Source organism: Arvicola amphibius, chromosome 6, assembly GCF_903992535.2.
Source record: "Arvicola amphibius chromosome 6, mArvAmp1.2, whole genome shotgun sequence".
Classification (NCBI taxonomy): domain Eukaryota; kingdom Metazoa; phylum Chordata; class Mammalia; order Rodentia; family Cricetidae; genus Arvicola; species Arvicola amphibius.
The window spans coordinates 59,679,389-59,705,169 of record NC_052052.2 but is presented as its reverse complement, the minus strand read 5'-3'; the positions used below and the strand labels follow the sequence as shown (position 1 = coordinate 59,705,169).

Genomic DNA, 25,781 nt, shown 5'->3' with positions numbered 1-25,781 from the left:
TCTTGAGAGCCCTCTCAGACAATCTTTCCTCCCTTCTGCCTACTTCAACTTAACCTTAACATCAAACGTTGGTTTTACAAACTTTAGGCCCAAGAAATCTCCAGGGCAGAGCTGTGTCAAGCTCTTGTCCAGCAGGCCCAGCATTCCCAGAAATCTGCACTGCCTCGGGCAATCCATTCTGAGTTCTGAGCATTTAAAAGACCCCACAGTTTCTACTCACAGCTCTAGGGCCAGCTCTCAGGTGTCTGCTTGCCAAGTGGCCCTTCCTCCCCTTCTTCCTGGAACTAGAGCCTACGTTAATGTGAGAGAAGGCAAAAAGTCTGGCAGGTCCACATTCCCATAGAATTCCTCCAGGACTGCCTCCCTTTCCTTTGCCAGTGACTGACAAGAACCACACCCGATCAGACATCATTATCCTTGATGGTATGTCATGCAGGAAATAAGTAGACAAATGTCCTGTGAAGGAGACCTGGACACAGAAAACCCAAAGAAGACTCCAGCCTGGGCCCAAGGAACCTCTTCCATTGTTGAGATGCAATAAGGTGTTTGTTATGAAGTCTCTGCAAAGGTTTCGTGTAGACAGCTTTCTGCATAGAAAGTACATGAGGGTCAACAAACCAACCTACAAATTCAATGTCCCAAAATAGTGTTTATTCTTTGGCACTTCAAACTTGGCAAAGCTTAATATCAAGGCACACGATAATTAAATTAGATCAAGATCACAGAAATGGCACTGTGATCATCTTTGATTCCGTGAACAAAAGGGACCTGAAGGGGTTAGAGAGAAAAGCAGAGGGAGGGCTACAGGGGTCAATCAGCCAATGAGTGCACGTCACTTTCCTTTATTCAAGTGATTCTTGTGTTATTCAGATATCCTGCAGGTGGTAAGAACATTTTTCATTATGAGGTAGATGTTTTAATTTTTTTTTTGTTTGTTTGATGCTTTGGAAAATGCTTCAATGAATAATTTTGAGGTACTGTGGAATATTTAAATAATTTTTCAAAGTCAGGCTGACACTTCCAGTTCCTTCTGGCCAGCCTTTTCTGTGTCGTTTATAGAAAGACAGCTGTTCTGCCTAGAGCCTGTCTGAGAGATGGACCTATATATCCTGTGCCCCATAGCGTCCACCTCCTCAAAGATGTAGCCGGGGGGCTCAGTGTATGATGCCAGGCACCTGCCCATCTCCTTGGGAGTAAAGCTAATGGAGTAGGTAGTTTGACCCTCCACAGGGGTGTTTCTCCGTAGGCCAAGCCAGGGGGGCTTGTAGTTTTTAGTAGCAATAGGTGGGTGGGGCACATAGCAGATCTTAGTGGTAGTCTGGCAGTCCAAAGGCTCGATAGGCAGGGTTAGATGGTGCCTGGGTTTGACTGGCTTTGTGAGCGCAGCTGCCCACTGCTTGTAATCGTCCTTGGTGGTGGTGGAGCTTTCAAAGCAGCTGCTATTCTTAACAGGAGGCACAGGCCGGCAAGTGTGAGCAGGGCTACCCTTAAGGTACCTGTAATGGGTCTGCACAGTCGTCAGAAGATCCATCTTCTCCTCAGGAGGGACATAGGCAGCGGGAGCTTTGGCGGGTACCTGGGGTGTTGGCCAAGCTTGGAACTTATCTTGGAACTCGGTGGAGTTTGAGAAAGGTATATCTTGCATAGGGCACTTGGCCGGAGGTTTAGAGCTCTTGGCAGGCTCCCCCCGGAGGCCTCGGTAGGACTCTTTGTGGGTGGTCAAGTTCTCGAAAGGGATGTCGCAGGGTATAAATTTCTCAGGCTCTTTGACATAGCGCCTCTCCACAGGGTGGGGCACATAGCTCATCTTGTAGTTGGTCAGATCCTCCAAAGGGATGTTACAGAGCTTTGGTTTAGCCGGAGGCTTGCAGCTTACGGTAGTCACAAGGCCTTTCATGGTATAGTCATCCTGATGTGTGGTTCTGTTTTCAAACTTGGTCGACTCTGGCCGGTACTTGTGTGGTGGACGAAGCAGCTCTCGTTTGGGTTGGTTCCAAGGTAAATAATCAACTGAAATTAAAGAAGAGGTCATCACTGATAGATCAGATCTCCTAACTTCCATGTGTTTTAAAACACCCCAAAGCCAAAGCCAGTTTCCAGTTACAATCTCTGACATAACAGAACAAAGTAGATTCCTGCCCCCATCCCATGCATAAGCTTGCTACTTTATCTTCATGGTGCTTGCAGCCTGCTGTGCAGAGAGAACCATTTACTAAAGTTCTCGTATGCCACAGTGCTGTGCATAGAGATTTTAGAGACCTAGGGTCTTAATCTATTAAACCTATTCCAGCAGAGAAGTCTGACCCAGAGGCAGCCTTCTCCCTGTGTAGGGAAAGGGCTGCCTCTCGCTGGCAGCATGCACGGAAAGACGCATATGGTAGCCAGCAACACAGAGATTCACAAACCACCACTGGCTCTCCACCAGCCAAGCCAACCGGGTCTACCTAGTCAGTGACGACTATCATGTCCTTGTAATGCTCATGTCTAATCCACACACACCAAACAATCTGCTCCAAAGGAATGAGAATATGGAATTGTCTAAAGAGAGAATTACGACTGCTGCCTTGGCCTTAGTTCTCATCATGCTATGAGTTCATCTTCTCTTCAGAGCCCCCTAATGAAAATACTCATTGTATAGAAATGGAAGCACAGAGAAATTAGGGAATTCACACCCAGATTACTTGTCTTGAAGTTTAAAAAAAAGGGGGGGGTACAAACCCAGATTCCGAAGCTGCACTCTTGAGAATATTATATGCCAGCCATAATTTCATGACATCTTAACAGTCATCAGATTCAATGATTATGATTGTCTCTGTTTTTCAGATTTCCCAAAGAGAGTCTCAGAGAAAACTAAAAAGCTTGCCTGAAAATTTAAGACAGAGACCTGACTCCATGGTCATGCTTCAAAACATCCCCAGTCACAACCGGAGAAACTGCATTTCAAAACACAGGCTGAAAAAGAATAACCAAGGAAGATCTGGAGAAAGGCTAACTTCAGGGTGTTTGAAAAATGAAGCTCGGGCAACTGGATCAAGTACACAGCCATCTCAAGAGGAACCTCTGCGGTGGGTTGGAATGGCTAAGACCAAAGGACTTGCCCCAAAAGAAATCCGCACTGGAGGAACAGAGACACCCGCCAGGCAGTTTCCGAAGCAACTTTATCCCAAGGCAGCTGGGAGACTCAAAGTCCAGTTGAGAACAACGGAACAGTGAGCGCAGTGCACACTGCTCTCCTCAATGCCTGACTCACATTGAGGCCTGTGTTGTCTCGCTATGCGCATCAATTACCAAGCCTACAGTCACAGGGATGCACCCCAAGGAGTTCTCTTGCCCCTTTAGGGGCAGGCAGACCAAATGCAGCTTCTCAGGAGTCTTAGACTATGTAATCAAGAGGAGCGGAGGCCACAGCTTTAGAGAGGATAAAACGGCATTTGTTATTTGCATAACAAAATGTGCTACCTGAGAAATCCATGTCTAATCCAAAACTCACACATTTCCAGGGGTTTGCTGCTGCTGTCTTGTTTTTATTACATGTTTTATTACATGTTGCTTGTACTGCAGTATGCTGGGTTCCACTGTAGCTTTCCATACATCACATAATGGGCCACTGACCATATTGTACATACCCTGTTATGTTGCTATACACTAGGGGTTTATGTATCTCCACCCAGGGGTGCTAGGTGCTATTTGGGGAGGTTGTGGAACCTTTGGGGTGAAGGACCTGGTTGGCAGAAACAGGCCACTAGGAAGAGGCCATGAGCATTATAGCTCAGGAAGACTTCTACTCCTTTCTGTGCTCTGATCTGCAGGCATGTGAGGAGCGGAGATTTCAGGGCCAGGTGGCAGACTGGAGGCCACTTTTGTGGGTACCAGCAGAAAAGAGATTCAGAATAAGAAACAAAAAAAAAAAAAGACTATCTCAAGGATTGCCTCAGAAATTTATGAGGAAGTCAAAGGATGCCGAAAAGGACAGAAGGAAGCTATACCACCATGCAAAGAAGCAAGCCAAAATTAGGCTCAGTGCAGCAGTTCTGTGAAAGGGGGCATATGGACCTCAAAAGTCACTTCCAAAAGGTAAACCAGATGAAGCCAAAGCAGCCTTGCCCTCAAGACAAGATCACAGCCATCATGAGCCTCAATCCCTTGCAGGTTCTGATGATACAATGACTCTCCTCTAGCCAGCAACAGAAAGAACTTTTATTTTGGCAAGCCATGTGGCTCAGAGGACAGTCGTGGGCACCGTCTTGAGAGAGAAACTATCCTGGAATCCAGGAACACCTACTAGTTAAGAAGACTCAATTTGGCCAGCCATGGTCCCTGGGTGATGAGAGACAGTGGTGAGAAACAGACAGACGGAAGTGGGCAAGCCACAGGAGGGTGGCTCAGGCCAGGACACACAAGAGAGACAGCCCCTGCCTCGGTGGCCACAGGCAGGCCTCATCTCTGAAGTGAGATAACTCTGAGCCTCAGGCCAGCAAGTGGACCAAATTCGAGAGCCATCTGTCTGCCTGCCTTCACTGTGGCAAAGCCCATGAACTTAATTTTCAGGTGAATGAGCGATACCTACAGCAATATCCCTCCTGAGCTGAGCGGTGGTTCAGCCTGTTAAGCGCGGTGCTTGTGAATCCCGAGGTCGGCAGCGTGGGCCGTCTGTCCCGATTCTGTCACAGAGCGGCCGTGTGCTGTCTGTGTCCTGAGTGTGCCTACCATTCCACGCCCTCTTGTGGCGTGGGGAAGAAAAAAAGCAATATCCCTCCTGCAGGAGCCCATGGAAGTCCGAGAAGCTCTCTGCCTGCACCATCTCAGTATTGTAGCTGCTTCCCCCTCGCCCACCACCGCTGGTAGGTGCCAGATATTCTTCAACTAAAGCTGTCGCCAGGAGGGTGATGGGGCTGGCTCTCAGAGGGGAAGAGAATCTGCCCAGCCCACAGAATACAAAACTAACGACAGAAAATGTTACTCTGAAAACGAGTCTGACTAACGTCCGATGCTTGTCTAACACAGACTCAGCGCAGAGCTACAGACCAAAGGAAAGACCAGAGCTCAAGTTCAGGCACCCCGGACCTTTCAGGTCTACTATTGCAGACCAGTCTCCAGTTCCCAAGGCCCACAAAGGAGAGGCCCCAACACCCCAACTTACTTTTTTCCATATGTTTAAAGGGGCTTGACTGTTGTGTATTTCTCAAAACTTTGTTTTTGCTGTTATCGTTTATACATTCATCTCGTTTCATTTCTGCATTTTTTCATTCTTTTCATTTTGTTCTTTTTATTTCTGCCCCCTGTGCTTACTGCTTTTCCTTGTCTCTGCATTTAATAGTATTTTTACTTTATGTTCTCTTTTTAAACACACACACCCAAAAATAAATAAATGAATAAAAAACAGGGAGCCAGGCAGTGATGGCGCACACCTTTAATCCCAGCACTCGGGAGGCAGAGGCAGGCAGATCTCTGTGAGTTCAAGGCCAACCTGGTCTACAGAGTGAGCTCCAGGACAGCCAGGGCTACAAAGAGAAGCTCTGTCTGGGGTGGGGGAGAGAAAAAATGTAACAGAGTCTGTGTAGTCTGCTACACTAGAACTCACTGTGTAGATCAGGCTGACCTTGAACTTAGAGATCTGCTACCTCTCCTTCTTGAGGCTGGGATTAATGTCATGCACCACCACACCTGGCTTTTAAAAAAGTAGCCATGTAAAGAGAAACTTTTATAAAAAAAAAAAAAAAAAAAAAAAAAAAAAAAAAAAGGAAAAAAGAAGAAAAAGCCAAGGGTAAAGGGAACACTCCTGCATTGCTGGTGGGAGTGCAAGCTGGTACAGCCCCTTTGGATGTCAGTGTGGCGATTTCTCAGAAAATTAGGAAGCAACCTTCCTCAAGACCGAGCAATACCACTTTTAGGTGTATATCCAAGGATGCTCAATCGTGCCACAAGGACATGTGGTCAACTATGTTCATAGCAGCATTGTTTGTCATAGCCAGAACCTGGAAACAACCTAAATGCCCCTCGGCTGAAGAATGGATAAGAAAAACATGGTATATTTACACAGCGGAGTACTACACAGCAGAAACAAATAACATCTTGAAATTTGCAGGCAAAGGGATAGAGCTAGCAAACATCATTTTGAGTGAGGTAACCCAGACCCAGAAAGATAATTATCACATGTACTCACTCATCAGTGCTTTTTAAACATAAAGCAAAGAAAACCAGCCCACAAATCACAATCCCAGAGAACCTAGACAACAATGAGGACACTAAGAGAGACATACATGAATCTAATCTACATGGGAAGTAGAAAAAGACAAGATCTTCTGAGTAAATTGGGAGCATGGGGACCTTGGGAGAGGGTTGAAGGGGAGGGGAGAGGCAGGGAGGGGAGCAGAGAAAAATGTAGATCTCAATAAAAAAATCAATAAAAAATTATATAAAAACAAACAAAAAATATGTGTACACATTTGTCTCTGAATTATATTCACCATATGGGTGCAGAAGCCTATTGTAGCCTGATGAGAAAGAGTTGCATCACCTAGACCTAGGATTACAGGTGGTTGTGAGCTGTCACGTGGGTTCTAAAAACCAAACCCAGGTCTGCCGCAAGAGCAGCAAGCTCTCTTAACCACCAAGCCAGCTCTCCAGATGATGACTTTTTTACTACCCAACATTTCCAATCATTATTCCCCTTCTGACATTTATCTACTTTGGGCTTTGAACTGCGTTACTATAGGAACTCTTTTGTTTAACTTTTCTCTTTCTAATCTCTTGCTCTGTTCTTCTCCCCTCTCATACCGTCTTCTCCATCCCCTCCTCTTTCTGGTTTTGTCTACTGAAGTTTGTTGCTTCTTCTTCTGTCTGTGTCCTTCCATTACCTTATTCATTTATTTATTTATTCCTAGTTATTTTATTCTCTTTGAATCTATTGTGAATGGAACTATTTTCCTGATTTCTCACTGAGGGGTGTGTGTGTGTGTGTGTGTGTGTGTGTGTGTTAAAAAGCCACAGGTTTTTAGTGTGTATTTTGTATCCTGCTACTTAATTGACTATTATGAGCCTAACTGTATTTTGTGTGACTCCTTAAGATACTCTCATTACAGAACCCTAACATCTGCACATAGGCTTAGCTTTACTCTTCTTCCTGACTTCATCCTGGGTTTTTGTTTCTTTGGTTCATTTGTTTTGTTGTTCTTTTGGTTTTAGTTTTGGGGTTTTGGGTTTTGTTTTTTGCGATGTTGCTATATTGAGTAAGTGATGAGGATGGGTTCTTATTCACTTTAGAGGAAATGTGTTTAATTTCAGCACTCAAAGTACTGTCTATAGGTTTATTACACATATGTCTTTACTGTTCTGAAATAGTACCTGGGGTCAGAAAAAGATGTTAATTTTTATTTTAAAACTCATCTATTGAAGAGAGGGATTTTTTTACTTTATTTGTGTGCTAAATTATACTATCAAACACAGTGCTTTAGGCCTGCTTTAACACTCCTTACCACAGAACTGTATTTCCAAGGCCCAGGGATGTCTTTTTCAATTTCATGTTGATTCTCAAGGCAATCAAATATTCAGAAACACAATTTGCTTTTTACTCTTTAAGACTGACAGTGGAAGAAAACCCCATTACTTCTTTTTTTTAATTTTAGTCCTATTATTATGGGATGTGTACTATGTGTGTGAGAGCCATGGCAGATGTGGAGGTCCGAGGACAGTTCTGTGGAATTGGATCTCTCATTCCACCTTTACATGGGATCCAAGAATCAAGCTCAGATTCTCAGAAATATGCAGCAAATGCCTTTACCCACAGGGCCAGCTCAACAGTCCTCATTTATTGGTTCTATTTTTATTTTGGGGATTCTTCAGGTATCTTCATAAATATTTTATTTCTGTAGATTCACCAGGCATCTTCTCTGAAAATAACTTCACCCTTCTTTGGAAAGTTCTATTTGTAAGCACTCTCTCCACCTCTGTGTAGTGATTTCCTCTAAGGGCATTTCTAAGACAACCAGCTAAAGATAGGTCCTCTCTGTCTTTATCTGGGGATATCATTGTTTTGCCTTCATTTCTGGAAAATAAAAATTACTCAGCATAAAATTCTTGATGTTTTTCAGTATTTCAATATCTCAGCCCAGTCATTGCCTTATTCTTTGTTGCTTCTGAAGGGAATCTGCTGTGACCCTGGATGGGAGCCTCATTCCTCTCTGTATGAAGAGATATTTCTCTTCGGTTCCTTCCAAATCTTTGTCTTCTTTTCCAGTCTGACAATAATACACAGATCTCTTCATGTTTATGCTATTTGCATAGTGCCTCTTGGATATCTAGGTAAATATTTTACAAATTTGGGGTATCTCAGCAATTAATTCTTTAACTGGCCTCTTATCCCTTCTTGCAAGGTGGGGCTCCCATTATGAGTGCATTGGTAATCTTGATGGCTTTCTTGGATCTCTTAATATCTGTTTAATTTTTAAATCTTTTATGTGAACATAAAATGTTGAATAATCTCTGTTGATTTGCCTTTGTGGCGCTGTTTTTCTGTCAACTCAAAACTGCTGAACTTCTCAATTTAAAAAGCAAACGGTTATTATTCAGCTTTGGATCTTTCGTTTCATTATGATCTCCCTTTATTGGTTCTCTCGTTGATGAGCAATTGTTAAACTGTTTTTACTCCCTTAAGGATGGCTTCCAACTACTCTAGATATATTTACAGTACCTACTTTCAAATATTTTTCTGCTAGCTCCAACATCTGGGATCCCTCAGAGATAGTTTCTCTTGACTGTTTTTTTTTTGTTGTTTTTTTTTTTTTGCCCTTTTGTGCATGGACCCTACATTCTCTTCTGTTCTTTCTCCCTTCTCCCTTCTCCCCTCTCCCTCCCAAGACAAGTGCCCTAGATAATACATGCCCCCTTCATTAAGAGTTCTTGTCTTTCCTCCTATTTGAGAAAGCCTTGCACTCATTCTATAATCTTTTCCTCCATAGTGTGAGGTCACTGGTGTGTAGCCATTTAAGTCCACTTCCTGAGATTCACCCTCCATAGCTTAGCAGTTAGACTCAAGCACCTCAACCAGTGTGGGGCATCTGGGGGGCTGGAGACTACACAGATCAAGTCATTTACAAATCAGAACTTGCTTGGTTTTTTTTTTATGTCTCTGCTGCACAGATATGTGGCCTCCCATTCAGCCAGAGCACTTGAGTAGACAGAAAGGCCCTTGCTCTCAATGGCTCTTGAGATAGCCTGGCCTTCAAGCACAGCCTTTCCGATCACCAGGCTATGTTGGAGCCTATCGAGGCGCCCTGTGTGTATCTCCCTATGAATTTTCTCTCTCATCTACTTATCCATTGCTCACAATCCATAAGCCTAGGATTGGTTGCACAAGTTGTGATCTCTAAATGATTTTTCATTACATAACCTTGTTTGGTCAAAATTCTCTTTGAAATCAACTTGGAGCCTTCTAGCAGCATGACTGCTTTTTCCCTAAGTCTTCAATCCCCCAGCAGGGCTACCGCACAAACAGAACTGGGGACAGAGGTTGAGCTGACAGATGCAGCTCCGGGATAAAAATCCCAGCGATGCCCACTGTTCATAAGTCAATCACGTCTCTTAAATAAATGCTCTCAATCTGTTCTCTGCCTTTGGTTGATTTCCAGAGCCTTGCAACAATTAATTTTACCACTCTGTCAAGTTTTATTGGGGGGAGGGGGACTTACTAAGCCTCTACTGCTCCAGAAACCCTGATAGATCCCCCCTCAGGCACACTCCTAAGTTTATGTTAGGCCAGTAATACTACCAACTACTTCTTCAAAATTGGCTTCATTTTAATTGAAAATCTAATCTTCCTCCAAGAGGCACTAATGGCTCTATCAGCATCTTGAAAGCATTAGGGGGCCTTAGCGGGAACCATCTTGCTGAATACAAACCACATGTTCAACCCACCACATGTCAGGCTGCCCTGAAATGGGGCGTCTACCTGGAGATACCTTCATATTCATACTTCAGGCTGAGTAGAACAGAACTTCCTTGGCCCTCTTCTCTGATGGATGAAGTGTTAAGAAAACAGGTTCCTAAGCTCAAACTTGCCTCACGAGACTCCCGATATAACCAACAACATAGCTGAAACCACACTATTATTCAGACTTTCCCCACCAGCAACTATTCACACACACACACACACACACACACACACACACACCCTCCATAAGACCCTGAAAAAACTCAGAATTCCACATGACAAAGTATTCACACACCAGTAAAGCCCTTCAGGGCCAGAGTGTCATATGGGTAATTGGCAAGAACCTCTTTAAACGGGATTCCATTCAATAATAATGTCCTTTTAAAAAAATCACTAAGCCTAAAGCTGAGCATCAAGTAATGACATTCTCAATCTTTTCAATTGCATGGTGTTTTGAAAATGTCACAAATTACAACCAAATGCTGTTGAGCACTTTTTTTTATTGGTAGGTTCTTTTCTTTCCCTTTCTTTTCTCTCCTCTCTCTCTCTCTCTCTCTCCTCTCTCTCTCTCTCTCTCTCTCTCTCTCTCTCTCTCTCTCTCTCTCTCTCTCTCTCTTCCTCCCTCCCTTCTTTCTTTCACCACAGTAAATGTACTGGCCATGAGGATAAAAGAAAAGGTTTAAATATCTTTTTCACAGAACTGATATAAATAAAACACATAAGCAAAACACAAATGGCATCCTTTAAAATGCACATAATTAATTATTATGTTCTTTGGTTTCTTTCCTTGACAACCCTCCTTGGAAAGGCAGACAGTAATATATGGCCAAAAATTATAAACATTACTGGGGAAAGACTTACTAGAGCAGCAAATTTTCACAAGAGTTAAGTCATTCAAGGGACAATAAACCAAGACAAGAAGCTAGGGTATGGTACCCCTTACATTCGAAAAGTGTCTCAGAACTGACCCAAGGGCAAGGTAAATGGCATGGTCCTTCCCCAACTTCATTCCTGCTCCTGGCTGGGACCTGTGGGATAATTGGAAGGATGGGGATTTGATAGAACTATTGCCAGACACTGTCATCTGGAGCCCTGAAAGCAGTGGTTCACAACTCTTTGTTCCTTTATCCATCCCCTTGCGTATCTTTGCTGTGCTTCTCTGTCCTAAAATGCTGGGAATGGGAATTAGGAACTAAAGGCACAGCTTTGGAAGTCATGATGTCATCGAGGAGATCAAATAAACTGTTCACATGTTTAAAAATATAAGCCTTTATTATAGTGTGAATCACACCTTCCACTCCAAATGCAAATGTTAAGATTTAATATCCACTGTAGTGGTATGAAGAGGAAGGACCTTTGGAGAAATTATTCAATCATGAGGAGCCTGTCCATAAAAGAACTGGAGGGAACTCACTCGGGCCCTTTGTGCCCTCCCTTTCAGCTTGCGAAGGCAATACAACCAAGTACCATCTTGGAACTAAGGGTTCTTGCCAGACTCTGAACCTATCGATGCCTCAATCGTTGACTTCCCAGCATCCAGCATGTGAGAAATAACTTACTCTGTGTATTGCATCTCAGGTTTGTTTTCAGAGCAGCATAAATGGATAAGATGATGTCATTTAAAAAAAGAAAAGAACTATCACTAAAGACTTTTATTTTACTATAAGCCAAGGTTAAGTTTCAGCAGTGGAATATTCTACGGTTTTACAAAGGGTAGGTTTGAGAGGGACCTGTATAGACAAGGGAGGAGTGCAGGAAAGTTGGAGGTAGAAGGGATTGAAACCTGAGTATTTGCTTTTATAATTTCTGCCTGTTTATTTTGAGGAGTAAACGGTTTGTTGGGGGCAACGGGAAATACATACTAAAGGACTTTCTCCATCCTTCCACTGCCTAAGCAAGGTGTGGTCTTCATTCCCAGACCTGACACTATACTTGAGTAGGAATGAGGAAACAGCTGGGCAATCAGTTCCTCTGAAATGTAGTGAATTTTCATTTGTACCTTAATAAATAATGTTTGCCTGAGGATCAGAGAGTAAAACAGCCGCACTGCTCAGCCTTACAGACCAGGCAGTGGTGACACACACCTTTAATCCCAGTAGCCACACTAGTTTGCCATAGAAACCAGGTGGTAGTGGTGTAAACCTTTAATCCCAGCACTAGAGAGGAATATAAGATGGGGAGAGACGGGTTTCAGGCTCAGTCCCATTCTGAGATTCCTGGAGGCAAGACCATCATTTTCAGACTGAGGCAGAGGAAAGAGCCAGTGGCTGGTTGCTTTGCTTTTCTGGTCTTCAGGTTAAACCCTAATATCTGTCTCTGAGTTTTTATTAATTGTGCTACACTGAAGAGCCTGTATCTCACTGAGATCAAAGGTGCCCACAGAGCATAGAAAGGAAGGGAGAATTTGTGGTTAACCATGCCTTATCACAGTCCCTACTGCCTCCCTCAGAGTCATGCTTTGGGGAATAGTCAAGTGCAGGCCTAAGGAGGCAGAACTGGGGTTCTGTTAGAGAAAGCAACAGCACAATAGAAGGGAGAAACTTTGAGACATTGCTAAAATCAGGCTGTAGGGAGGAAATAAGTATCAGGAAGGAAGCTCCATGAGGAGGGATGGACAGCCATGCTGATGGTAGAGAAAAGCAGGCGCATCAATAACCCAGAGGTTCCAATGATACTGAGGACAGTCATCAGGGATGTAGACAAGGGAGCAAACCAGAAAGATAGGGTTCGTGTTTCACAGAATAATAACGTTGAGAATATGGCTTGACGGAGGTGGCTATAGAACGAGGAAGATGAGACAAAAGATGAGCAAGTCAAAAGGCAGAGTCCAGGCCACCTCAGAAACAGCTCCAGGACTAAGCAGAGAAGACCGACAACACGCAGGATTCCCTGGCAGATGGATTGCAGCCTCCCTCCTCCACCGCCACCTCCCACCCAAACGCTCGGCTTGATTAATAAAAGCAACCCTCAACACACTCCCACAGAGGCCCCCAAAATGTTCCACATGAACTGCTTAGCTTGTCTTCTTGGAGCGTCTTCTTGGAACAGCAGGATGCATGACAAGCGTGAAGAGTTACTGATGACAAACCCACTTTCTCACTCCCTGACCTCAGGCTGTGCGGCTGTGTGCCACACAATGGGGACTGCTACTCTGCCAGCCTAGTCCACAGGTCGGCATAGTTTGTCTCTCTACTGAAAGGTCAAAGGCTGGTCATCATGCTCCTTCGCCTGATGCCTAGCATGTATAATAGATATCAAAGGAAATGTGCGGATTTCAAAGATATCAGATGAAAAGGGGAACTACTTGGAATAGGAAGAGACTCAGGAGAAGGGGGGGTGTGGACAAGGGAAGGTAACAGAGAGGTGAATATGGCTAACATATATAGTGTATATTTTTAAAAAAAAATGCCAAAATGAAACCCATTTGTCTGTGCATTTAATATAGGATAATGAAAATAAAAGGCAAAAATGAAGACGATTTGAGTGTTTTCACCCCAGAGAGATGTTTGAGAAGATTAAAATTGTAGAGGCTGGGCTTACTCCATATTGCCGGAAACTATAATACTTTCTGGCTATGCCCTGCCCTGGGTGCAGAGGCAAGAAGACAACTCTGCACTCTGTTGTTCTTGTTGATCTTGCTGGACCACCTATCCGGCACTATGATATACAAATGACGACCTTTCCCTAAGAGTACAAAGACGCCACCTATGAACTTACCATACAGTTTGGGATGTGGGAGCAGATAGATATACTAAAACCATATCAGAAGGATAAGGGATGACTGCTCATCCAGAGAACCTGGATTCAGTCTCTACCACCTACATGGTGTTCAAACAGACTCAGGTAAAACATTCACATACATAAAAGTAAATAAATCTTTTTTAAAACATATCAGAAAAACAGGCCCAAGATCTTATCAAGTATATGAAGACCAACAAGGAGTATAATACCCTCACCTGAATACCAAAAAAAGAAGGATCCATAACACAGCAATGGCCATGAACCCACAGACCCATCATCTGGCCTCCCAATATGTCCTTCAAGAGATCCACCAGCAAATAACCCCCCAACCCACTCTCCTAGACTTCACGCTCAGCATGGTCCGCACTGCTTGATGAGGCCAACTAAAGCATCCAGTCCATTCTGTCTCCCATCGGGGCCTGTCCTGCAACTCTACAGCCTGCCCCCCACCCCTGCCACCCCATACCCCTGCCCCTCCCACACACCTGCCCCTCCCAACACCTCTGCCACTCCCACAATTCTGTAGCTCCCATAGTTCCGTATCTCAGCTCTGTAGAGCCTGCAGCAGCTCTCCAACTGGACCAGTTAATAGCGTATCTAACCACCCACAGAGATTCCCTGTGCATCTGCAACAGTTCTCTGCCTTAAGAGTAAGGCCCCTTTGACTTCCACGGTCTCCTCAGCTCTTTTGCCGTGCTTCTGAAGCCTACACACAGAGAGTTATAATTGCTGAGCGATGTGTAATGCATAATCCCAGAGTTAATAGTAGTAATTGGATTGGAATAAAAGATACTGTGTGTTCCCTGGCCAACTTCAAAGGGAAATCAAAACTAATTGGCCATGTGCAACCAATCAATCCAAAGTAGCTTATGAATTGTTTCTCAATAAAGCACTATGAAGAGATACAAATGTGTCTTGTGTTTCTGGCATAGTACACTTCGGACAAAAACATTACACACAAAGAAAAACAATAAATCTTAAAAATGGGAGCTAGAGAGATGGCTCAGTGGCTAAGAGCATTTGCTGCTCTTCCAGAGGACGTGAGTCTGGATTCCAGCATCTGTGTTGTACAAACACCTGTAATAATGATTCCAGGAGAGGCAAAGCCCTTCTGGCTTCCTTGGGCATCCCTTTGCATGCCTTATACTCACACAGATACACACATATACACAAATCAAAAGAAAATTAAATATATAAATTAAAAAAGACATTTCTGAAAACTTTACAAAGTGCACATACATATCAAAATTCCAACTCATACCCTATAAATGGGTATGATTATTATATATCAATTTAAAATATACATTTTTTTAAAAAAATCAATCTAACATAAAAATTAAAACAGGGAAAAACTAATTTATAATATTAAATTATTATGGCACGGTATAATGTAGCAAGAAATGCAGTTAATGGGTAGAGCATTTGTCTGGCGTTTGGAAGGCCCTGGGTCTATTCCCCAGCACGGCAAAGGGAGAAAAAATAAAAGTCAGCACAATGATTGTGTTCAACTTCTGTGGATATAGTATTTTTGGTCAAGCACTGTTATGTGTATCCAGTAAAAATTTATAGGTCTATGTAATTATGAGCATTCACTTTTCTGTATGCATGTTATAGTTCAAAACTCTCTTGGCTGGTTGAATGAAACTAACAAACTGTAGAATCGTAGCTTAAATTTGAACAGATTTCCCATTGTAAGATTCAAACAGAGGCTAAGACAGGATCATAAATATATCCTATATAAAGTCAAGATATTACACATTCCTATAATGGAGTCTGCCATGACCACTCAGCTTTGCCACTACATCACGGAAGCAGCCATAGTAGATGCGTAGAAGAACAGCTATGGCTCTCTTTCAACATAATGTGCCTATCAGTAGTGAGCTTTGAATTCCACAATTTTCAACATGTCCTGAAATCATCATTTTTTTTCAGTTAGAGAAAATTATAGAGCCATTCTTAGCTTTCCATCTGTATAAAAATAGGCTGAGAGCTGGATCTGCTGGCAGGAAGTGGTTTGTTGACCATTGCCCTAAGGTAATGCACATGTAACCATTTCCTGGAGGGTCTGTAGGCTGACCCAACCTCTTCTCCGTCTTCCTCTCACCTTTGTAAGTAGGCAGATACTGTATCTTGTCATTTGGAAATTTAGTGTCCGGAGGTTTGATGGGGCCAACTTGACAGACAGGGAGGTAGTTAAAATCTTGCTTATATGTGGTGAGCATATCCATAGTCTCTTCGCTTGGAATGTACGGCTCAGGCTGATGGAATTTCACTGGTACCATTTTGTGAAGCCCAAAATCTCTCCTGGGAGAAGAATAAGCATATGTCATTGGGGTCCTTGCTTAGAAAAAGACAATGTTGTCTACTCGACTCCTGGTAACTGAATTTTCTACTCCATCTTCCTACCATTTCCTCTCTCTTCTACTTTGGAACGTGACACTTTAAAACTCACTTTTTGCCAGTGTTTGATCACTTGGCCGCTGGGGTCATCTTTGACTCCTCCCCTCAAAGCCCCAAAGTCTATCAGTCACCAGGAGCCACCAGGCTCCTCAACCTCATTGGAGATTATTTTGCCCTTTGGTCCAGATCTCAACCATTTTTTGACTTGGGCCACGTGACAGTCTTTCCCCATCTTCCTGCTTCTGCTTCAGTTGTCTTGGTGTGTCCAGAATAAATGCTGGATAAAAATGAGTTTGCCCACCAGCTTAAAATGTCTTCCAGATAAAACCCAGCTCTCTGGCACAATTTACAAATAAACCCAGACCTGTCCCCTGACCTACGCCCCTACCCACACCTGTGTCAACCACAAGGCTCACTAAGAAGGAGGCCTGATCTGCAGCTGATAGCCCACCTGCCTTGCATCCAAGCCCTCGTATGGGGTTAACATCTGCTCTTCAGATACACTCACCTTTCTCTCTGTGCGCTCAGGAACTTTTTCTGCTAATACTTATCTCCTTACTCTGGGCCTTACAGAAAACCCAGAAGAGGGAAAATGCAGTAGACGCACAAAGCCTTCACTTCTTTGCTCTCTGCTGTGGTCAGTGCCCCCTCCCATTATGTCAAAGAGTAAGAAACGGAATGGAAAAGACAGGATGCTTTACACCAGAGCAAAATCATTCCCTCCCAAACCAGCCCAAGTTATGACAGGCCCAGGTGGCAGCTGCCCATCACCAGAAGCCCCCTGGCTGAGTCCAACTGAGTCAGGCTACTGCCATGGTCTCTACTGTCCTTCTCTCCATGGTAGCAGTTCCTCCCAAAACAAACAGATTTTCCTGGATCCATCCCATGTGGCCAAATAGGACAAAGGAAAAGTAGCTCTTTCCCTAAAGGTGCTTACTTGAGCAGCCCTGTCAATGGAAGGGAAAGGTTTCCGGACAGGAAAGCATTAAGCTAAACACTAATAAAACCTATTTCCAAGCTGAAGCCCAGTGCGGCATTACTGGGCCACGCTTGAGTAGCAAGGGTGACACGCTCCACTGTAACCTGTCTTGCATGAGTTATACACAGGGTGGTCAGAAAACCCAAAGCAGGTCCTGCGCATGCTTGGTGGGATGAAGGAGCGTGGAAGCGGGAGAACTGGTCTCTTTGAGGCTGCAAGTGGGAAATGGGAGATGCTTCCGCTGAGCTCCCTAATTCCCTGTAGGGACATCTTAAACTTCATCCCAGTAGCAAGAATAGCATCTGCTGCCTGAGCTGCCTTCCCAGGGGCCTCACTGTGCACTCCCAGTGAAGGGAAGCTGAGTGACCCCGCATCTGGAAGCTGATTGTAGGAGTGGGAATTATGAAGGGAGCCGGCTGACAAGAAGCAATAAGAAGCCAAGGGTCAGCTCCATACCTGCACTCTGCTTGGATGAAGGATCCCCTCATAGTGACCGCTCACTACTCAACCAATTGCAGCAAGACACAAGGAAACACTAAAGCCTCCGTGGGCTACACAGACGGAAACCCCCCTGAAAGTCCACCTGAAAACCAGTTAGCCTGAGTTAACTTCCTGCTGAAAGTTTATCTTCTGAAGAGAACATACCTGAGAGAAGCTGAAGGTTCTCCACTCCCAGGACTGGAGTGGGGTTTGGGGGTGACCTCGTGTATGTTCAGTGATGGCTAACCAGGACTGGAATGGGATTCTTAAGTAACCTTACCTATGTTCGGTGATGGCTAACCAGACTGTGGTCCCCCTGCACTTCCGAGAAATAGCAGCAGATACCAAAGACCAGCATTGAGGAGCAAAGCCAGATGTCTAAACTTGCATGCTCAGGGCTCCCACCCCAAAGCTCTGTGACTGCCTTAAAAATCCTACTCCTCCAAGGTGCCATCTTCCCAGGGTCTCCAGACACTAAAAGCTGACGCAGGCCTAATGCCCCTGTCTCCCCGTTCATTCACAGAAATCTGCTAAGGAATGCTCACAATCTCACCAGCTCAGGGGATGCCCTCAAGTTGATCCTCAAAGACAGAAGCAGACACATAAAACTTCTTGTGAGCCACATTTAGGGGATGGATTTGTTACTGAATCTCCTTCCACACAAAATTCAAATTCTCCTTTAGACGTGCATCTATGTTTGTATTTACAGGCCAGCTGTAAATACAAATAAATAGGGGGAGGAAAAGCCTCTCGGCTCCAGAAAAAAAAGACCATTTTTAAATTTAAAGTTTGACTCCTTTGTATCTGGCCCAGAAGCAGTCACATGGCTGACGAGAATGAATTCTATCAGAATTTCTGTTTCCTCGTTAGAGTTTTATGCTAGGAACACTCACTGAAGCTTATCATTAACCGTGGCATAGCTTTATGTCCCCAATTACACATAACCTTACAGCCTTCGAGTTCATACAAAAACTCACTTTATTCTTCCCAGAAATTGCATAAATTTAATAATTATTTTCAGCACTCAATGGCTCCTCTCTTCCTGTGGTTCATTTCCCAATGTTTAGCCTCACTGTGACTATGAATAAAAAAGGGGGAAAAAAAGGGCACAGGTCTCAACTTCCTTCGGGTAGGTAGCTATAAAAAAGCTACCCGGCATGGAAAGCCAAGAGTTAAAAACCAAAATTAAGTACAGGTTAAAGTGGCCCTGCTGGGGAAGTTATAGCAACTTCATTTCAAACCATTTGGCTAAGCTACAGAAAGGTGATGGGCAAGAATAGGGGAAAAGGAAGGGGGAAATTACATAATTGCTAATGAAAATCATTTGCCTGGAAGTGGGAATGGAGAATTTTCACAGAAGCCAAGCGACAGTTACTTTTAAAAAATAGTTTAGTATTTATGCAAATTTCAGAATTTATTATAGTAGCCAAGGAATCAATCAAATTACAATGTAATCTTTGGAGGTGTCCCTCCATTTTGCCAAAGTCAATCTCTCTCTGCAACCGTTCCCCTAAATTGCCCTCCCAAGACCTTCATCTCCTAAACTATGCCTTCACATTTTTCCCCTGCTGTCTCCCTTCTGCCAACATTTAAACTTGCCCCAGTCTCTCCCATATTTACAAGAAAAATAAACAAAATACGGTGTATATGAATGCACACAAACACATGCGGACACACACACACACATACACACACCACAACCACATTTTCTCCTGGGCCTCCTCTTATCCCCTCTCCTCTACGTGACCTCCCTTCCACCCACACATTCCCCAACCAGCAAATACAATTCTACTCCACTCGCTAGCCAAAGTATCTCAGAGTCTGTCTCTCTTGCCCTTAGCCTGATGCATAGCTAAATTACTCACAGTGTCTATCCTCAAACTCATATTTGAGCATCTCTTTCCTTGGCCTCAGTCAACCCACTTCTCATGATTTGTCCTCTTACAATCTCCTCTTATGGGGAGGTGGGTACTCTTCGTCTTTGATTTATTTCATTATTTCCATATATAATTTTCCAGCTTCCCTAGCTCCAAAGACACCTTCTAAGGAAGCCATTCTGTCATCCTGGGCAGAGTTGGAGAGCCTTTTCCAGAACACTGAAAGAGACCCCTTCACAGAACTACCAAGCTTGAGTCCAGCATTAATCCCTGCAGGAAATCATCCCTGAAGTGAGTGGATTCTAGTGCAACCACCCAGGGCCCAAATTACACGGTACAGTCTCCTTCTTCTGCTGTCAGCTCCTCAGATCCACTGAGGCAGAAGTTAACATCTGTCCCCATTTTACAAAGTCTAGAAGAAACCGTGTGTAAACGCCTGGAAAGCCTAGAATCAGGCCAGTTAACAGGGTCTGGAGTAAAGCCAGCAGGTGGGAGAGGAACAGTCCTGGCTCAAGTCTTTGCTGCTTCAGTTTCCATGAACTGCTTGGGAGTCGCAGCTTCCAGCCTGAGGGCAACCACCAGCCTGTGCCAGATGAGGCAGCTAAAACCAGCCTGTGCCAGATGCCAGATTCTTTCTGCTCAAAACTAAGGAAAGAAAGAAAGCAGACAAGCAAATGTGAGGTGACCTTGGATGGAGCTAACGCCAAAGCTCTGGAAGTCGCTGGGCTCAGATCCCTCTCGCCTCACACGCCAGCAGCAGGCTTCTGAATTAAGGGTAACCGAATTGAAATGGAATTTGGGCTGCCACCCAAGACATGGAATTTGCACTTTGAGCCTAATCACATTACCTGTTCGATAAACAAACAAACAAAAATGCTTTTCTGAAGAATGTGAAAAAGAAAACAGTCCAGAGTCTCCAAGTACAACACTCACAATCCTGTCCAGACCCAACGCAGAATGACTTGACACACTGCGGTAGAATGTGACCCATGGACCTCGAGCAGACCAGACATTGGACATCACAAAGATCTCAAACCACACCAGAAGATCCATCATTCATTGGGAACCTTCACCTGGCGATGGATAGAGATAGAGACAGAGCCCCACATTGGAGCACCGGACTGAGCTCCCAAGGTCCTGATGAGGAGCAAAAGGAGGGAGATCATCAGCAAGAAAGTCAGGACCGTGAGGGGTGCATTCACCCATTGAGACGGTGGGACAGAACTAATGGGAGATCACCAAGTCCAGTTGGAATGGGACTGATGGAACATGCGACCAAACCGGACTCTCTGAATGTGGCTGACGGTGGAGGATGTCTGAGAAACCAAGGACAATGGCGATGGGCTTGGACTCTACAGCATGGATGGGCTCTGTGGGAGCCTTGTCAGTTTGGTTGCTCACCTTCCTGGACCTAGGGGGAGTTGGGAGGACCTTGGACTTAACATAGTGAAGGGAACCCTGATGGCTCTTTGGCCTGGAGAGGGAGGGAGTGGGGGTATGGGTGAAAGGGAGGGGAGGCAAGGGGGAGGAGAAGGGGAGGAGATGGAAATTTTTAATAAAAAAAAATGAGGAAAAAAAAAGAAAAAAATTCTATTAAATAAACAGAATTTTTTAAAAAAGATCTCAAACCAGCTATTTTAACTATACTTAATGAGAAAAAGGCAAAATAAGGTCATAATAGATTAAGAGATAGAAAATGACACAGAGAACTGAAAGCTATTATCTAAATGGAAACACAAAAAGCTAATGGCAGGCCTGGTGGTACAACCCTATAATCCCCAGATCCCAGCACTAAGGATCAAGGATAGAAGTCTGATCATAAGTTTAGGCCTGCCTGTGACGCATAATAAGACCTCATCTCAAAAAGAATCCTAAAATATACATTATCTCAAAAAAAAATAATTCACTGGGCTTAGAAAAAGGAGGAAAGCCTCAGTAACTTGAGGATAAATTGATTAAAAGCTATCTAATCTGAACAAAAATGGGTAAGGTTAGGACAGAGGAAAACAGAACAGCAGGAACACACACCACCAGATACATAAGATTCTTAATAAAATAATGGGCAAACTGTCCAGCTCCATGAAGGATGCACACCAAAGAAACGCAAAAAAAGTCCACAGGGTTCAATCAGCACATCAAGACTCAGCTCATCACCATTTCCTGTATCCGTCCTGCCTTTGGGACAGGGTACCAGATGTCCTTTCTCTTTTACTTTTTCCTCCCTTACTCTCCCTGATTTATCAGTAAGTCTTATCAATAAACAGGAGTCTGTATTTAGTAACTCCACTCCACACCGCCATCTCCATCCCCTGCCTTTAAGCCAAATCCTCTCTCTCCTCTTTCTTCTCTCCTCTATACTAGTAACTCTACCCCAACCTACCATCCCCAATCCATCCCCTACCTTTAAGCCAAATTCATCACTCATTCACTCCCCCTTCCATCCCCCCACATACAAAGACACACACACACACACACACACACACACACACACACACACTGTGCCTGTGTCCCACTCCCTTTTAAGGTACTACTTTTCACTGCTGAAGTATTTCTAAGGTAACAGAAATACTGTCCTGAGTGGGGGTCCCAGTGTTTCATCCAGGGACATGCCTAATGGGAAACGAGGCTAAAAACACAACTTTCTTTATCAATTGATGTCAGAGCTTGAACTAAAGGCAAATCCTCTGCAAGAAAATTACCAAGGGCTGCACATTTTAAAAAAAAAAAAAAAAAGGTTTTCCAGTAAGAAGGGCTAGAAATCGCAGGCATTCCCCTTCTGACACCTGCTTTAAATCCCCACAATTTATGGTCAGTAAGAGCTGTGTGCAGCTGTAATCATGCCTCGTGCCGCGCTGATAGCCTTTCCAGAAGCCAGGTGTTTTTTGTGTCTGGAGTTAATCACCAAATTCAGCCAAACCGGGACCAATGACTTTTTCATGCAGCAGGTGGGAGCCCTGGGTCCAGCCTCAGACACTACGCAGAGTCCACCTGTAGACGGGGAAATGAGCGAGGTGCTGTGGCAATAAGGGACCTGGGAACAGAGGGGTGACATCCACGCAGACCCAGAGGTTAGGCAGACCCAGAGGTTAGGCAGACTCGGGATGACACACCCCGTCCTCTAAAAGCCTCTGGAGGCAGGCTGCTTTACATTCCTGAAGGGAGCTCACTTTTCTTCCGTCTGTGAAAACCTCCCCAACAAGCACGGACTGAGAAGCAATGAGACCCATACAGGACAGTGACTGCCCTGTGAGTTTGAGACTGGCTCCTCTTCCTAGGGTAGGATATAAGGGGAAAAAAAAGTACCCATTGGCTTCCCTCCCCCACCCCCCAGCCTGAGACCTCAGCTTCAGGGCCTGAACATAGAACCTGGCACAAGACAAGCGCCCTATGACCGAGGTATACCCCACTCCCAAGTCTGTTCTTCTTCCTCCCCATTAGTAACTGGATTCCACTCCTTTCTCTTTTTAAAGCCCTGTAATCATTAATAGTTTGGGAAATTCTTTCAGTAGCTGGGGACCTCTTGATGTAAGCTGGATTGATGGTTGCTGTGGCTCTGACTGAGGCCCCACCTGCTGGGAAATGGTTTTATTGTTACAAATGACACAGGCAAAGACAGCTTAGCTCAGGTCAGGGGTTAATTTTATGATTCGCCAAACAGCATCAGGGAAAGAGGAGGATATGTAGGGCTACCACAGCTGACGGCCTCTGAACTAGGAGGTGGGACGGGGTCCTGCCCCAGGGCAGTGTGTTTGTTCTCTTAAGACAGTGAACAAGAGCCATCTCCAAACGTCCCAACATCCGAGCCTCAAGCACCTGCTCCTATACTTGAGGACAGAAATGGCCCGTTATAAATCGTCTGAAGTTAGTGCTTTTGATTTCCCAATAAAGGGCTTTCTTTCTTGAAAACTTGGTGTAAAGAGATGAGAGCACCTGGGAGGAGAAAACGAAGTCTGACATCACCTCCCAACACCTCCCTTTCTAACCACTGCATCTTCAGGCATGTGCACAGGACTCCTCCTAGATGTGCCCTATCATCTCTTATAATGAGAAGAAAGGCTCGGGAGCAGCCCACAGTCTTTGCTTCAAGCTCTAGAACCCAAGAGATGGTGTTTTCTTAGCAAAATGAAGCCCAGACTGTAAAGTTGACAATCATTTAATAAGCTGTAGGCTGAGAAAGCAGTTATGTTAACACTGTTCAAATGTACTAGGAGCCAGAACAATCGTGCTTAAAACCAAGTCATTCACAACAACTGCTTGGTGTCAGGTCCCTCAGCTACACCCCATTCTCAAAATGTCCCTGTCCTGTAGCTCCTACCACGCTCAGAAACCCCTTAGTGTCATTTCTCCCCTTGAAGGACCTACTGCCCTAAACTCAGACACAGCTTCTATGGGTCTAGAAGACAGACCCTGTTTTTTAGATAAGAACACCTCCAAGTCAAAAATCTCAAGAGAGGAGGTTTCTGTTATTTTGGAAGAAAGATGTCACGCTCCACCTTGAGCCACCTGGAATCGTCATTAAAACCACGCAAAATTCTGCTGCAAGCCGTGAGCGATAGGCAGGCATCCAGCAAGGTGTCCAAGTCTGTGATGTCTGAGTGCCATGAAGGACCAGATGGTGTGAACTGTGGGCTCCGCAGCACAGAAATCCTGCCTTTGGGGCATGAGGAAATGGGGAGGCCGTGAACACATCATCGTTCAGAAGGTTTCACCTGGAGACTGACTCTCTGGGTCTGAAACCCGCCCAACCGCACTCAGAGATGTTCCTAACTCCACTAGATCACCAAGCCAGGCATCTCCATCAGGAGGTCACTAGCAGAACTGTCATGGGAGACGCATAGTCTTGTGAGCATGAAACCCTCAGACTGGGGATTTTCCCCAGCCTCGGGAAATAAAGACCTCCGGGACACTGACAAAGACAGGTCCGTGCCTGCATGGCCCTAGGTCCCAACAATCTCAACTTGGAAATAAACTAGAGTATATCAGGAGCAACTGAGAATCAAATATGCTCTTTGCATATCCTGAACATCTGTGGGGTCTCTAATTCAAAATCCATAGTATAACATCAGAAGGACCCATTCTTTCTTACCAGTCTTTTTTTTTTTTAACCACCCAAGTTGTTACAGAGGCTGCCATAAAGCCAAAACCTCTTTTTTTTTTCCAGTAGTGGTCTCTCTCCTTCTTTCCTTTTAATACTTAACTTCCCACTTTTAATTACACAGACCAGGTTAGCCTCCTGACCCCCACTTTAACAAGCCAGAATTCTTTCTCAGTAAGAGGGCATTTGGGAACAGTTAAGGAAGCCAACAAGCAGACGATCCTCTTCCAGAGACATCGAGAACATTAGCATTAATGTTAACTAATTACCATGAAGCACTAACATTAAGACCCTCATGCTGCGCGTCCACACTGCACTAACACCACAGCTATTATCTTGACATCTCACTCTTCATCAGGGCTTTGTATCCCGCCCACTTTCTCCATAGCACCGTTTGCCTCACCTGGCTGTGGTCAGGCCCTCCATCGGTACGGCTCCTTTCTTGTACACCCTCTTGGGCTTAAAGGAATCTCTGGGCAGGTACGACTCATAGATAGGATAATTCTCGGTGTACTCGGAGAGGAGACATGGTTTCTCAGTTTTTTCATAAATCTTCGTAGGAAGATGCGGACAGTGGTGCCGCCTACAAAAGATTCGTGGAGAGTTTGGTTAGTGACATTCTCGAAAGGAACCCAGTCGGTCCGAAAATGCCACATCCTCCAAATGTGACGCGGGCTGACTGCTGCCATTAAAATTCAGGTTTAACCTTTTCTCCCCTCTATTATGTGCATGTCAAAACTTAAAAGACAGTCTATCACTTCGATTGTTTTATCAAAGCATGTGAATCATAAGATTACACACAAGCATGACTGATGTTCTGCTGTCGCGTGTCATATCGCTTGTGAAAGTGTTTAAAATGGTTCATAGTAAATGGCTATGGTGTCGAACCTTTCTGAGGGACACGCCAACTGCCAGAAACCAAAGATTGAAATTGACTAGGTAGTTTCCAGGTTCCCCAGCGCAGGAGTTCCACTCTTGTCCTTGGTCAGAATCTGGAAATGTCTTTGGTCCTGTACTGACCATAGGCCAGGAATGCCAGAAGGGGGCTCTGCTTTCAGAGCATCCCTGTGAGCCTGAAAGCTTCACGTTAGGGTGCGACATAAACTCCAGTCCAGACACCGGTCCCCTCTGGTGAATGGCTTTGGGACTGGACCTCCGAGTTAATTTCAACACATGATTTTAGGGTCTCACTCAGCTCTTGCTGGGGGCAGGTGTTAGGTTAGATTGGCACCCTTGGAGGCCACTGAGGTCCACCACTGACCACCCCCCCTTAACACTAGA

The 25,781-nt window shown here is 44.6% G+C and overlaps 1 protein-coding gene across 1 annotated transcript; it reads right to left on the bottom strand.

The window, feature by feature from the left end:
• Positions 1-1,006: 1,006 nt before the first annotated feature.
• On the bottom strand, positions 1,007-25,076 carry Saxo1 (stabilizer of axonemal microtubules 1). The gene is made up of 3 exons (XM_038332296.1): positions 24,904-25,076; positions 15,774-15,973; positions 1,007-2,010 (listed from the first exon to the last, which is right to left on the bottom strand). Exons 1-3 carry the CDS (start codon positions 24,924-24,926, stop codon positions 1,007-1,009), a joined length of 1,227 nt encoding a protein of 408 aa, XP_038188224.1. The 5' UTR covers positions 24,927-25,076.
• Between the last annotated feature and the right edge of the window lie 705 nt (positions 25,077-25,781).

Excerpts from the sequence above, each read along its gene's own strand:
- Saxo1 (XM_038332296.1), bottom strand. The coding sequence starts at position 24,926 with ATGGAGGGCCTGACCACAGCCAG. Across the intron at positions 15,974-24,903 it reads GAGGGCCTGACCACAGCCAG|GAGAGATTTTGGGCTTCACA; the intron begins GTGAGGCAAACG and ends TTCTTCTCCCAG. Across the intron at positions 2,011-15,773 it reads GTATCTGCCTACTTACAAAG|TTGATTATTTACCTTGGAAC; the intron begins GTGAGAGGAAGA and ends CTTTAATTTCAG.